Here is a 16,064-nt window from a genome sequence, read left to right on the forward strand (position 1 = left end):
ATCAACAACAGCAGCAATAGTGTTGGTCAGTGTGACCAAATCACCTAGAGCCAGTGTTTCTACCACTGAATGGCTCGTGTAGTTCATCATTGCAGCTTTAAGTCATATTGGTGTAAGCATTATTTCTGTGAATGTTTCAGGTCATGCTGTGACTTGTCAGTGCTTATATAATTTTCTGAATGGGTGGGAACGTGCAGTTTGCTTGCTTCTGAGGGAGTGCATCCATGTGTCACGATGGTTGCTCCTTGCAGTGGGTTTGGAGCAAGTTCTCTTTTCATTAGCATGCATGAAGTCACATTAAAAAAGCACAGTGGGAGTTTGGGACTCCAATCACATTCCAGGCTCATTCAAGAAAGATATGCATTAGTCATATGACGTCCGCTGAAGTGACAGCCTGTAGCAGCTCCAAGGAATCACCCTACAGTTCTACTAGAGGAATAGTTCCTGCTGTGCTTTCCTGGGCTCTCTTGCTTTGGATTTTCATGCAAGCAAAGCGACGTGTTTATGATTTTGGTCTTAACAGTTTTGTTGTGCAGTGCTGGACAAGATTTATGTTTCCCTTACTGGTATGTAAGTCCAGAAGAAAGCAGCTTTTTGTGTATGACAACCTTTTTGTCCGTTATGTTGTTTTTATAAGAAAATGTATGCATTTTATGGTTGGTTTGCTTCAGTTTAGGGAAGTATTCTGTATGAAATTCAGGTCAAGCTAAGAAGCAATGTCCTGATTTTTTAAATATTTTTTGTATAATGATCATCTTGTGATTCTAATTATTCCATTGATCAGACAAACGTTCACACACACAGGCTAGCAAAAAATGAGTCCACACTTTTTTTTTTTCTAAGCCTGGTGTACTGATATTTTTTCAGACTAAAAGAAAGCTGACATCAAAGCATGTGATGACTCAATCACCCTTTCTAGAAGGCAGCACATATGCACGAAGGTGTTTAGTGTGAATTATAGCTTAGCTCAAAGTATGCACAAGCTTTTAAGGTGGGCATTTTGTTGATGTACACCTTTTAGATATCCATGCTGCTCCCTCCCAAATGTCAATGAAAGCTCACATACTCTTGGTTATTTATTCCTTGTGCATATTCACTACAGAACGGAAATCTGCATACTTTGCAAAATGGCTGTGGTCTGTCAAGCTTTAACAAGTTTCTAATCTAAGTCTAACTTTGTTTGTGTTGACTGTATGCAGTTTCCATTACAGATTGCTCACTGTATCCGTTATGTACACCGTGAAGGACATCCTTGCATAGTTGCTGCATATTTTCTTTGCTAGGCTGTACCCATGTCATTAAGTTGCTGAAGCTTCATTATTCTTTCACATGTCATTATAGGTCACCTCATTACATCCCTAGAAGAACACACTGACTCCTTTCATGTCCTGCAGATTTTGCATTCTTACATTTGCACACTTGTATTTATTTCCGACCCTTTCACCCTCCCAGATAATTACCGTGCGTCTCTTTTGTTGTCACAGCCCCCTTGATGTAATCAAGAGCCTTTGGCAAGGGGAAAAGTAGTTTCCATCCTCCTTTATAGGTATGCACTTCTTTTACTCTGAATTTTACATCAGGTGGTTTCAGGCATCAAACATCCTCCCCTTACCCTGTCTCATCTTTCAGTTTTATGTATCACATTCACTCCCCCATCCACTGTGTTGTGTTTTTTTTATTTTTTTTTATTTGCTGTTATCTATACTGTTTTCTTTTTTTTTTTTAATCTTCATTGCCTGCACTGCTAGGAATATGTATTAGTGTAGATTTTCTCTCCCTTTTTTCACTCTAAAGACTGAAGTGTAAAGGTCTTAGGTATGCATTGTAATCTTCAGGTCCTTCTATTATGATTGCCCTTAGGTCTGAGCAGTCACTAGAACTTCCTGTAACAGACCTAGTCTTCCTTCTGTCTGCATGAAGTTGTTTTAGTGACTGCATACAAAATACAGCCAAAGCTACATTAATAGGCTTTATGCAGCAATGTTCTTTATAAGTTAATCCAGTCAGTTTTCTTTGTGTTTTAAAACTGTGGAGCCTGCCTGTTCCTGTTCTTATGTATTTTTCAAAAAGATATAGCAGGAGGTGTAGCTTTCCCAAGTCATAAACTATAAGTATGATCCTGATGTATTTTTCCCTATAATGTTGCTAGGCAACCCTTATTCTTTTATCGTACATTAGTTTATTATTAGCTGCAATAACTTGTTTGTTAGTGGCTTTTATATTATTCTGGGGAGCAGTTGTTTGGTTAACACTGTCCCCAGCCCTGTTTGTTGGCAATACATCAACAGGTATTCATTCTTGTTTTAGTGTAACTTTGCTGTTTAGAGATGGCAAACAGAGGATCATACTTTGAAGGGCACTTTGCAGTGGATGGAACACTTGGGTATATCATCTTATGCTCACTGTCCGGGCTGTTTTTTTACTCTTAAGGCTATATGCTTAGGGCATGCTTGCTCCATTTGCCCTACACATAGTGCCTGTTTGCTGGAGCTAAGGAGTATATGCACATGTAAGCTCACAAATTTATACCTTGTCATTCTCTTTAGATGCCCACGTTATGGGCTTTGTTGAAAAGCTCTTTTTTTGATGTCTAGAAAGCATGGACCTTCTAAGTGTGCTTTTTGGCCACCAAAAAAGTTAGGAATCACTACAAGATGTGCATATTTTTTCTCTGTCTAAGGCCAGCTCATAATACTGTGATTGCTGGTACGAAAACTTCAGTCTTGTGAAGTGTAGATATTTTAGGTAAAGTTCAAAGCTTTCATTAATATATATTGCTGTACAGTGTTGAATGGAGCTCAGTGCTGGGACATGACTTGTTTTGTAGTCCCAAGTAAGAGCATAAAAGGCAAGATAGTACTAACATTTCACTTAATGTGGTGCGATTAAGCAATGACTATAACCCACGCAACCCAAGTTCAAACCATGGCCCAGGCATGTGCTGGAGCTGGTGGTGTCTACTTGCCTCTTCCAGTGTGGAGAGTGTGGGGAAATGCTGGGGGAACTCAGGCAAGGGGCAGGCAGCCATTGTGGGACCATTGTCATGCCGGTAACCTAGTGTTTACAGTAGAGATGTAGGCATTCAAGGGATGAGTAACCACATATAGGGGGATGTTTCAGTCGTGATGCCATTGCACATCACATGTCATGATGTAAGCCCAGTGTGTTATTCGGAGGTAGGGCTTAAAGAGAAAAGCCCAGTGGAAAGCCGCAGTACAACAGCTGCTCACCTGGCCTGAACCATTGGAGGTGTGGCTTGTACCTCTTAAAACATGCAGAGGAGCCGAGGGCCCTCCCCTGTCTGTAGGTATCCTGGAGGGGAAACCTTCTTGGCATAGGTCACACCAGGAGGCAGCACCAATGCATTGGATCCTCCAAGGACAAAGAAGACCGGGAGCTAACATTAGAGAACTAGAAGTCAGTGGTTGACAGTGAGAGAAAGAAGACAGAATAGTGTAGATTCTCACTTATGGGTCTGTATCCTGTAATAAAAGTCATGTGATTTGACTTAATATCCTGAATGCTGCAGCCTGGATCCAAATGGGTGCCTTCCAGCACATGCTGCCAGAAAGGACACCCCTTCTCCCTGCATGTGCAGGAGCAGATTGGCACTCTGTAAACATGCTAGCAGAACCCTGTCAGATCCATGGAAGTTCTTTATAACTCTGAAATCTGGACCAAGAAATACCTTCTTTGCATCCTCCTGTGTGATTTACCATTGTTTTTAAGGGTCATGGCTGTGCCTGCAGGCTCCTTCCTTGCCCTGAGCCAAGACTTTGGTCTTCTCATTCCCCCAGACAGCCTGACAGCATATTCTTTTTTCCCCTCAGCTGCCACTGACTGCAGGCTTCCTAACATCTACTATGAACCATCCTCCATGATTCTTTGCACATTAGCAGCACCTCATTGTGATCTTTTCTTTGATATCCCTCCTTCTGGAAGAAACTTAGGGGCTTGCAGTCACCATTCTCTTGAAAGAGTGAGGCTAAGTAGAGAGCCATCATACTGTGACTGTCTATGCTTTTCCCCTTCTATTCCTGACTTCCCATTTAATGTGCTTTAAAATGTATCCATGGCAAGCTTGCCCATGGTCATTTGTGGGGTTGGGGGATATAACACAGTTCTTTGCAGTGTCCAGTGCCCTCCGGTCCTACCAGTTGCTTCAGCCTCTGTCATTACTCTCCATTGTCTACTGGTGTGTGAATTTCAGCATGTACAGTGTGTGCGCACACACACAGCAACCAAGTATAAGTTTCTGCACTCTTCCAAACCTTTGTCACTTCTTTCAACTACACAGATCACTAGTACACCTTGGGTCATAGCCAGAACATTGTTTTTCTTGGAACAGAGCTCACAGTTAGCAAACTGGTAAGCCTCTGATGGAAAGTGACTGATTTTGCGTGAAATCACATGAAACAGCAGTTTTTTTCACAGCTGCCAATTATCCACCAGACTCTGTCAGCTGGCCCATTTATTCCCCATTTCTCCATATGTTAGGGCAAATACAAACTGGGAGATGGTGTCATTTAGGCAGCCATCTAGGGTGGTTTGTATTTTTGCTGCCCTAACCCCACTGGGCATGTCCTGTAATATGCCCAGGTTCAGCTTGCAATGCATGTCAGCGATGGCTTGTCACTTGCTTCTACAACTCCTCAGTAACTCCCTAGTACAGCCCTGTACAACCCCCCACCCTCTTTGAATCCATCACTCCTGTGAGGGCTGTGGTCTCCACCTAGTAATCAACCACAGGAGTGTGTGTCCCATGCATGAAACCCATCCCCTCCAAAAAAGAGAGCTGAGCCAGCAAAGCTGCATAACTTCTCTCCTCCTCCACTCTTACTCTAGTAGGTGCCTGCGCTACTAATAGAACTTTGGTTGCTTAGCTGGGCCATAGTCAAGAACATTATCACTTTGTTACAGCAGCTAAGTTTATTGCCAGCCTTAGGCCTTATGCAATTCTTTCATTTAATTGCTTCATCCTAGAATGCAGCCCACCAAGACTTCATCCAGCAACATAATCAACTGCATTCAGCCATGTTACCTATGCTACCTCCACCGTCCTGTGAGAAAGGTTCTTAGTAATGATCTTTAGATAATGGTGCAGGCTGTCTCCCTCCCTCCCTCTGTGACTTCTCAGTTGTAACTGAAACCAAGAGCACAGTGGTTGATGTGCTCTTGCAAACTAAAGATATTAGATCTTGATATTCTTTGCATCCATATGTATGTATGTATGTATGTATGTATTTATTTTTTGGGGGAAGCTGTTAGGCTTTTACAAACCTCTCTGGAGTAACCTTCTTTTATGCATCAGAACTTTAGAGAAGAGTGAAGGGGAGTCATGATGGTGCAGTTCACCATTTTTCTGCTTGAAGTAACTCAGACTGTGTTCTTTCATCACCCAGGAAGACTGTTCAAATTGGGCTTCCCTCTTTATTATACAGTAATCAATGTTGATGTGCACGGTTAGGAGGGAAGAAAGCATCTTGATGCTGATTACTGTGTAATTTTAATCTGCCTACTGTAGGCTTCAGAAATGTCTTCGGCATGAAGGGCAGACCTCAGGATAGAATTAGGAATGGGGTTTATTCTCCCACCTCCTCCTTAAACCTGTAGATTCTTTTAATTTTTTGTTACATATATCCTAGTACTGGTCTTCCCTGATGGAGCAGGTCTTGGAAAAATTCCCCCTTGGGAAGTTGTGGAGAATGCTGTTCATGTTGTGTTATTATTTGGCTTCAGGTATATCACTTCTGACATAGATAAACATATATTTATAAAACAGAAAACAAAACCATAGTAACATGTTCCCAGTTGCAAACAATATACACTGCATATATTCTTATATTTAATTATCATCAATCCGGTCTTACATAAATTGCTCAATTCCTGCCCTGCCCTTAAACCTCACTCCTCATCCAAAACATTATTCTGCATGGATTGTTCCCACAGTTTCCATTTTCTTTTTCCTTTGGCTTCCATGCATTTTGCCACATCCACTAGAACTTTAACCAGCCACTGCTGCTTGCCTTTATTTTGCAGGATGGCTTGGCTGAGACAATCAGCTACCTTTGGCCATTGTAGACACTCCTTCGAGGAATTTTTCTCTTTGGTGAACCCTCCTAGAAGATCATTCAGGATAACAAAAGGGGCAATTCATTTTTCTCAGTAAGGGGTATGTATTTTTCTCCAGGTCTTCCAGTTCTTTCAAGAGCAAGATAGCTTCCAAATACCTAAGAAGGCCTGCAGTGCACTAAGTTATTTTCTCTAGCTGGACCTCTGTCAAAGTCCTTAAGAGGTCTTTAACTCACTTGGTCCCTCATCAGTCTATACTGTTTCCTCTCATGCTGGACAGTATACTAGGATGTATTTTCCTTGCATTATCCTCAGCCTTGAGAGCCATCTCCTAAGGCAAATGGCTTCTGGATAGCAGAGAAGGATGCATATACTATAATTGCTTACCATCCAGCATACACTTAAGTACTTATTTACCAGAATGCCATAGAGCTCATCCAAGTGGGGATAACAAAAGAGTTTTTATTTTTTTTAATCTGTTTGAGATCCCCAAGAAGATGGTAAGGAAGGGATTCCACGTGATTCTGCAGTTTGAATGATGTAATGTTCACATCATTTATGTGCGGTTTTGCAGGAAGCTCTTCAGGTCTTAATGTAATTACCTCCACAAGGCTTTTGGATGGTGCCCTTCAATGCCCATAAAAAGAGCTGCACATGGGTTTTTATGTACTTTCTACTGAGTATGCTGTATTTTTAGTAAACCACGTTGGCCCTTGTTATCTACTCCATTTCTAGTGCCTTAACCAGGTTTTTCTCCATGGAGGTATTGGACCTGTATCGTAACTCCCTAAAGACAAATTTGTGTCACTGTTGCTTGGCATATGTAGCTTATAACTGGCAGCTGACGTATACTAACATTCAAAACACTGATACTCGAGCTATTACTGTTATGAACCAATGACTCACAGGAAAAAAAGGCTAAAAGCACTTTTTTGCAGGTAGCAGGCCTCCCTGCACCCCCCAATGCCCCCTTTATTTTATTTTATTCGTAATCCAAGATTACTACACCTAGAGAAAGGGCAGTTAATGACAGGAGATGGACAAAAACTGTCATAGAGATTTTCAGGAGGTTGCAAGCTTGTAGAAGAGAAAAATAGCACATTCCATGAACAAAAATATTACTGTATTGCTCCTTTGTGAAGTGAGCAGCAGCACATGTGTAACTGTCATTATGATCAGATGTGCTCTTGCAAATGTGTTGTGAGAAGTCAGGATCTAAGCAAGTAACTATAAGCCAGATGTTGAGATCTTGTAGCAGCAGCATGCGTATCATCCATTTCATAGAGGAGAATCTGGAATCTAACCAAAGCTGCTGCCTCTGGCCTTTCTCTAAAGAGGGCTGGGCTCACAGGGATGTGGCATCCTGGATGGTGGCACAGATGGGTGCAGGCATTACATCTCTTATGTCTCTAGTGACATGTGGTAGTTGGCAGCATTTATTGCTTCCTTGGGTCTTATAGGAGATCTCTCCATCCATCTGATAGTGACCAAAGGCATCCTGCCTTGTCAGGTGGGGTGAGTCTGGCTATCTGCAAACCGAGACTTATCTGAAAACTGAAACCCTGAAGAGAGACCTGTTGATGTCCTCCTATATCACTGTTGCAGTGTACAAAACAGAAGGGGTCTCCTGCCCAGGACAGCCTGACATTCAGCCAGTATGTAAAAGCCTAATGATCTTGTGTGTGCTGTACATCACATTTAAGCTCCACTCATAGAATATAGGGCATAAAATGGACATGTGAACGCATCTACCTAGAACAACTTTGCTGCCAGTTCGAACGCTACTTTTGCTAGTTGGTCTGTACTGAATACTTAGCCACCAGCTAAGTGTCCTGTTGGGGTTGTTTTTCTTTCTTTCTTGGTCTTGTATTTTATTTTTCTACCTAGAGTTTGTCATCCAAGAAGTGAAAATGTCAGTGTGGGAGGCAGATTTCCTATAAGGATTGTCATAAACCGTGCTTTTTTTGTTTGGGTGCTTCCCACGACCATACCTCTTATAGTATCTGTAAGGCATTTGTGCCTAAGACACTCAGAAGCCGTTTGCCTTCCCTGAACATTTATCTTGAAAATCAATGGCTTAAACAGTTAGCCAAGGGTACCAGGGCAGAATTCTTTGACCCCCGAGATACTCCCGCTAGGTAAGAAGGAGACCAAGAAGTTTCGGCCAGATTCTTTAGCTGTCCACCCTCCACTGGACATTCCTGTAGAAGCGGGCAATAGCTCTGTAGGTCATTCAGTATCTAAGTTGGATTCTTCTGCAATGACCTCATTGGAGGCCTGCATGGATTCATCCTTCCACTTGTCCTCTGACGCTTTGCAGGCATCTGCTTCAGATATCGAGTGGGGATCCATGTTTGTTTTAGAGAGTCCTACAGGGATTCCACGGATATTGGTCAGGGAGAAGGTTCCAGGTTCTATCGAATCTCGCCAAGGGTCGGAACCTCCGGTATTTGTTTGGGCTGATGTCCCTTCCAAGAAAAGACAAAAACTGAAGCATGTTTCAGTCCATCCTAAGGATCCTCAAAGGGAATGGCAGGAGTTTACTCGGTGATTGTTTTCTGCCTTGATGGCCAAAAAGCCTCCCCAAGGGACTTTGGTACCAGCTCCTCCTTGGACTTCTACCCTTCTAATCAGCTTAGGGAACCAGATTCTGCTAATGAGGATTCTGTGTCTGATGAGGGGTCTTTGTCCTATTCTTCATAGATGCCTTATCCTTTGGCTTATGGTTCTGATCAAGAAGAGTCTGTTTGCCCTGAGTCGTCTTTTGACGAATTGGCGGTAGATGATGAAATACTTAAAGCGGGATTCTTCTCAATTGTCTGATATTCAGAGAAGATATTGTGAGTTGCTTCAGGTGGATACTCCCAAACCATCGGCAGTTCCTCCTGTGTTGGCTGCCTTGTTAGATGCTTTCATTGCTGCTACAAAGTCTCTGTTTCTCAGTCTCCTGCTCCTAAGAAACCCAGATAGGCTCTATAAGGTTTCTGGGGACTGTCAGTTTTTATTTAAATGTCCTTCTGCTGATCCTGTTGTGGTGCCACTCTCTTTTGACAAACCTTCTAAACGTTTGCCTTCTTCCAGATTTTTACCTTCTGATAAGGATAGTAGGGCAGTGGAGTGGATTGGTAAGAAAGTTTACACTGTTTTTACTTTGGCCTTTAGAGCTGTTAATTATCAGATCCACATGACCAGGTATGCTGTGGCTTGATTGCTCAGGCTTGTCAGGTTATTTCTGACATTCATGATTCTGAAGGCAAATCCACTGCCTTATCTTTTTCAAGTTCTGCTTCTCAAGTGGCTTGCCACTGTGAGTGTAGCTATGATGCTGGACCCCTCTTCTATGGCTGCAGCTTTTGGGTCTGTCATGAGGTGTTATTCTTGGCTTCATCTTCAGTCTCTGCCTGAGGACATTAATGCCAAGTTGTTGGATGCTTCCTTGGATAATAAACATTTTTTGTGACTGCTGCTGCTGACAGGTTTAAGTCTCTTCAAGAGAAAGGCAAAGCCTCGCAGGACCTTAAACATATTTTTGTCTCTCCTGTTCCTAACTTCCAGAGGAATTATCCATCTAGATCTACTTTTGTTCACAGGTGACTCCACCAGGCCTCCCAAGAGCAGGAAGAGTTGGAGGTGGGTCTCCTTTGGCAAGGCTTCTCAGATTCCTGTGGCCTAGAAGGCTCCTTTATCTGATAAACCTGCTTCTGTTTGACAATTCACCCCCCATTCTTTTAAACCAGATTCCTTTCTCCAGTTGACTTTCCTTTGTTTTCCAATTTGGAGTCTCATCACTTGAGACTCTTGGGTACTTTCTGTCATCGGATTACTTCATGGTGTGGAAGTCTCTCCCGTCGTCTTCAGTGATTCCTCAACCTCCTCTAGAGCAACTTCCTCATTTCCTGGAGGTTCTAGGGTCCCTGCTGAACAAAGGAACTATTTAACCTGTCCCGCCTTCCCAAATGGGAAAGAGTTTTTATTCCAGAATGTTCCTGATCCCTCAAAAGGAGGGCACTTGGAGACCTATTCTAGATCTCTCCTGGCTCAACACCTTTCTCAAGGTACCTTCTTTTTATATGCTTACTCTTCAAATCTTGTTTCTTCTTTTGTTACTCTAGGCTTTTCTGGTGTCCTTGGATGTGAAAGATACTTACCTTAGTGTCCCTTTTTACTCCCCTTTCAGGAAGTTTTTACATTTCTCTGTGTCTTCCTTCCATTTTCAGTTCTCTGCTTTGTCTTTTGGCCTTTCTACTGCCCCAAGGGCAATCACAAAATGTCTAGCTGCTGTGATTGCTTTCTACAGGCTCCAAGTCATTTAGATTTTTCCTTATCTAGATGACCTGTTGCTTCACATGCCTTCTCCCAGTCTCTTGTTACAGGATCTGAAGTTCACCCTCTCTCCTCTTCAAAGTCTGGGGTTTACTGTCAGCTTCCAAAAGTCCATCCTGACTCTCTGTCAGAATCATACATATCTGGGATGTAGGATTCAGACAGTGCAGGTGTTGGCCTCTCTTCCACCTGCACAAGTTTTACCATTGACCGTCTTTTTTTTCTCTTTTCTTCCTATGACTGCCATGCCAGTCAGGGAGTTTCTTCTGGCCCTAGGATTCATGGCCACTTCTATTCCAGTGCTTTTTTTGTCCAGACTGCATATATGGAAGCTTCACTAGTACCTCAGATCTGTTTGGCTGCAGCATTGTTGTCCCCTGGATTTCAGTGCATACCTCTCCTTCCTTGTCTGTAAAGGAATTCAAGTGGTGGATTCAACAGTTTGCTCTCAATCCAGGCTGGCCCTTTCAGCCTCCAGTGCCTTCTTAAGAACTGTTCACCAATGCCTTAGACATGGGGTGAGAGACTTCTTTTGGTCACCTGAAAGTTCAGGGTCTATGGCCTCCCCATCAGCAGTCAGACCATGTCAACATCAAATAAATGAGAGCTCTGTTTCTGGCCCTTCAAGCTTTTTACCTCATGTTCTCTCCAGGGCCCTTGAAAGTGTACACAGACAACACTACACTGATGTGGTATGTCAACAAGTTATCAGTTAACTGTTCAGGTAGAATACATTCCTTCAGAGCAGAGTCTAGTGGCAGACTCTCTGAGCAGGTCCAAAACACAGGCTCACGAATGGATGCTTCACAGAGACATGTTTCTGAACATTGTCCATCGGTGGGGTCTTCTTCAGGTAGAACGTTTTGCCTCCCTTCTGAACTGGCAGCTTCCTCTATTCTGTTCCAGAATGCCATGCCGTCTGGCATGGGAGATGGGCACCTTTCTTTTCCTTGGCAGGAGATGTTTTTATGCTACCCCCCCCCCCCTTCTCTGCTTCCAAAAGTCCTGCAGAAGTTTCATCTGGACTCTCCGAAAATGTTGCTAAAGACTCCTTTTTGGCCAAGACAACACTGGTTCCCCGTCTTAATGCATCTGGCCAGGGACAATCACCTGTTGGATCTCCTCACAAAGGACACAGGGTCACTCTTCCAACTTCACTTGTCCACTGTTCAGCTGACATTGTGGGTGATGAGGTTTTGATCCCCTTCAGGCACCTCTTTTTTTGGGGGGATGTGTTGAGAGTTTTACAGGAGGCAAGGAAACTCTCTACCAGGAAATCTTATATTTGCAGATGGAAAAGATTTTCGGTCTGGTGCCATGCCCTTAGCCAGGACCATTTTTCAGTGAGGTCCATCTGGTCCTCTCTTATTTGTTTGAGTTGCTCCAGTCTTCTGTGAAGGCTCATTTGTCAGCCATTTCTGCTCGTTTTCCCTTGAATCCTCCTTTGACTTCTGCTTTTGAGGCCAAACAACTTCTTAAAGGCATCCTGCATATTAGGCCTCCAGGAAACCTATTCCACCTCCTCAGGACCTTAATTTTGTTTTGGAAAAATTGAGTCAGGATCCTTTTGAGCCTGCAGATTCTGCTTCTTTGCAACTTTGTACCTGGAAGACTGTTTTGTTACAGGCTATTACTTCTGCTCTGAGGGTCTTTGAGGTCTAGACCCTAATGGCCATTCCTCCTTTTGTTTTTTTCACAGGAATAGGGTGTCCCTTTGTATTAATCCTTCTTTTATGCCCAGGGTAGTGAATGAGTTGTCCTTGAATCAGTCAGTACAACTCCCTTCCTTTTCCCTTCTCAGTCTGCTAGTGAATGGGTTCTGCATACCTTGGGTTTGCACAGACAGGTCAGGTGCTATTTGGAAAAAAAGCTAAGGCAATTTGTAAGTCTGATCAGTCTTTTGTTTCCTTTCATCCCAGGACATTGGGTTTGGCTGTTTCTAAGCAAACCATCTCCTCCTGGATATTTAAGGCCATTTTTTTCTGTTATTCCTTTCATGGCAAGTCTCTGTCTACTTCTATTAGCACTTATTCCATTAAGGTTGTTGCTTTTTATGGTGCCTTCTTCAAGGGGTTGGACACCAGTTCCATCCTTGTAGCTGCTACTTGGTCTTCAGTGCATATCTTTACTAAGCATTATAAGTTGGATATGGTTTCTAGGACCAGAGTAGGTTTTGCTGAAACCTTTTTATGTAGGTTTGTTGAGGGCTGTTCTCAGCCTTCCACCGCCCATTTGGTTTCTTGAGCCTTTTTTTTACTCTCTCTTCTGTTTTGGATACCGCAACAGTGATATAGAAAGATGTAGTACAGTTGTGTAAAATCTTATCATAACAGTCAATGCCCTTCTCTTCACTGTTGCAGTATTCACTCCCTCCCTTCAACCCCTTTTGCTTGTTCTGGTTTTTGTTTTAGATTCCTTTCTTGTAGAGGGTTTCCCGTTTTTCTTTTGCATTTTTCCTTCTGGATGTACATGGATGCCTTTGTCCTGTGGAGACTGTTCTTTTCTGGGGCAATTCCGTTCTAGGTAGTGGTGTACTTCCCTTTTAAGCCTTACATTCTCTATGGGGAGCATGAATGTCATGTATGGTGCATACAAGATCATTAGGGTTTTATGTACTGGTCGAGTTTCGGGCTGCCCTGAGCAGAAGATTCTGTGTTGGATACTGCAACAGTGAAGAGAAAGGACATCTACAGTTATGGTAAGATTTTGTATGACTCTGCTTTCTAGCTCCAGCTTGCAGGACCATCTTGCAGTCGGTGGCAAGCATCATTCATGGTGCAAGCTGTGACCTCACCCCGTGTAGTTACAGAAGCATCAGATAACATCAATGGTTCCACTGCTGTCCCCCTGACGTGTGCAGTCAAACACATTTCCCTTGACAGCTGTTGTCATCAGTTTGGGATTCCAAGCCTACATTCTTCCCAGTTAGCAGTTTCTGTTCAAGCCTGTACTTGTAGTGGTGCATAGCCAGACCGGGAACTGCCACCACCCCCTGGAATGGGTGAGCAGATCTTGCTGCTCATTCCTGTCCCCTTCTTTGGCTGTTCTGTCACCTGAACTGTTATGAGAACCTGGGTCTTTCACATCATAATCAGGACTTTATTCCTTTGTGCCACAGAGTCAGGAGATACTTCAGATATTTACCCATTTACTCTTCAGGAGAATGCAGCTCCCTCCAGCAGATCAAGGTGGAGTGGAGTTATAGAGCTTTGTGTCTTTCTTGTATACATTGCTCTCATTCACTCTTGATTCCATAGCTAAAAAAAAAAAAAATGAAGCTCATCCCACAGGGATGTGTGAAATCAGCTTCTTTATCATGTTTTTTTAGTTTGGTTCTTATCGAAGCTTCCCTTATCTGTTCTGACTTGGTTTTCATTATTAATTCCACAGCTGCTAGAGAAGATTTGTATGCATATGCCAAGGTTTATTCATGGCTAGCTATGCTGTGACATTTCCCAGGGAAATTTGAATCTTAGTCTGTGCATTCCAGAGCCAAACACTGGATATCCCAGTACAGTGGCAGTAGCTTCTGTAGTAGTTCCTCTGCAGCCATCTAATATTCCCAGAGTTATTGTGAAGGCCAGTGAAATTGCTAGGAATCCCTCCCCTTGCTTCACCTACAAGCCCTTGTAGAAAATATTCTCCACATGGGCAAAGACACGGTTCTTTCCTCCTAACCTTGCTAATCTTCTGAGTTTTCTGGGCTGTGTCAGACACTTTTTATATCGCTCTGGGTTATTCTACCATCGTAGTACCAGCACTCATCATCTTAGCATGTCCTGATTTTGTGGAGGGCAAACTTGAACCTGTTATAGACTGATTGAGCATTTTAAGAAGGGGATCCTGAATCTTTGGCCTCTGGGGAAGTATCAGTCCATCATATGACCTGAGCTTACCACACTTTGAAATTATGATCTTTAGCTGCCTGAAGCATGTATACTGAATAATGCTTTTCCCACTAGTCCCTGTTTTTTCTTGATGAATTTCTGAATTCCAGACTTTTATGTTGAAAGAGCTGTATCTCATTTCCCTAAAGGCTGATTGATAGAATGGATTCTGAGTTCCTGAGTGGTTTGTAAGCTGTCATTCTCCAAGTATTTTCCAAAGTTGTAGCTAAATCAGTTGGTGCCCTCGGCACTTACAAAGTGGTGCCTTCCACATCCATGAGTGGATTAAAAAAAAAACATCCTCTGAAGTTGTGGAGCAAGAAAGAAAAAAGACCTCCTAATACCACTAATTCTAGCAAAGTGCTATAGTATTTCCTTGCTACAGTTACTAATAGAGTAAAACAAAATAAGTAAATTAATTTAAGCAACCACAGCTACTTAAATGACTACTAATACTGCACTTGCACCAAATCAGCAACTCTTGTGCCCCTGCCCCCTTCTTCCTGTCCTGTATGTGATGCTGCTGGTTTCTTCACTTTGTCATTTTTCTTGGTGCAAAAAATAAGTGGAACTTTATCCTGCATATCCTAGATGTACACACACAGCTATAATATAGTCTCTTTAGTGTCCATGAAGATAGGAAAACAGGACAATTACTTGTTTTGTGTGTGGTAATGTTGGAGGGTTTTACAGTTGCTAAGCAGACCTTGATGTTTTGTTACTGAAAGACCCTTGGACAGTTTGCCAGTATATTGATGGAACATTCCACCTGGGGTTGCTGCCTTAATTGATTTTCTTCAGTAATGTGTTCATGGCAGACGTAATTGCTTTGCTAACCTGGTCATTGGTGTACATCATTACATTCACTGTAATATGGATCGCTACTCCAGGAGCATCCTTTGGAAGGGTTCCTCAGCAGGACAGTCTGCCCTGAGGACCAATCTTCTGTCTTTTAGGCTCCTTCAGCTCCTTTTTGGATTTTGTGGCATTTTTGGGATTTTGCCAAATTGTTTTATCCTCTAAACTTGTTTCCTTCAATTTAAGTAGCAGATGTCAGACTTTCGATGTTTCAATGGATCCTTGAGAGGGCCTTTTGAGTTGAGCATGTTATTAGTACCATTCATTCCTCTTCTTATGGGATGCAGCAGCCATCATGTTTTTGTAGGAGAATCTGCTATAATTTCTGTCAGTCTGGTACTTTACTGTACGTTTTCTTGTAGGTGTGACCCCACGTTTCACTGGGTGACAAGAACTTGAGATTACTCAGACACAAATGCCCTTAAACTTTAATGAGGAGATGCTACACATAGTCCAGATTGGACATGCATACCCTACATATTGGTGGTGGGAAATATTTAAAGAGAAGATGCAAGGGAAGGCACAAGCAGGGTGTACTTAAGTGTTTTCCTTACCGCAGAATACTTTCTTGAAGATTAGCCAAATTGGTTATTAGGCAAAGGTGTGTGTGTGTGTGTGTGTGTGTGTGTGTGTGTGTGTGTGTGTGTGTGTGTGTGTGTGTGTGTTGTTTAGTTAAAATGTTTCTGGCATGTGCCAGATCAGGGACCATGTCTGTTTAATGGATTGTTTTTCAGCACTGTCTTCTCCAATCTGACTTGAAATTTTCAGTATCCGTATCCTAGTCTCTGCTTAATTTTTTCATCTTCATCTGAACAACCAGCAATAGTGTCAGACAGTGTAAAAGAAAAGAGTGGGGTGTTCTGTAGTGCGAGATGAATGAAGATAAATAGATAGAATGTCTGGAAAGACTCCTAAGACAATTGT

The 16,064-nt window shown here is 42.6% G+C and overlaps 1 protein-coding gene across 1 annotated transcript in view; it reads left to right on the plus strand.

The window, feature by feature from the left end:
- Positions 1-243: 243 nt before the first annotated feature.
- OSBPL10 (oxysterol binding protein like 10) overlaps positions 244-16,064 on the plus strand; it is a 546,334-nt gene continuing 530,513 nt past the window's right edge. Inside the window, exon 1 of the mRNA XM_044086441.1 lies at positions 244-566. Coding sequence (XP_043942376.1) covers positions 372-566 — 195 coding nt within the window. The 5' untranslated portion in view covers positions 244-371. The remainder of the gene's footprint in view (positions 567-16,064) is intronic.

Source organism: Protopterus annectens, chromosome 10.part0 (genome assembly GCF_019279795.1).
Source record: "Protopterus annectens isolate FY-2018-M chromosome 10.part0, PAN1.0, whole genome shotgun sequence".
In the NCBI taxonomy this organism is placed as follows: Eukaryota; Metazoa; Chordata; order Ceratodontiformes; family Protopteridae; genus Protopterus; species Protopterus annectens.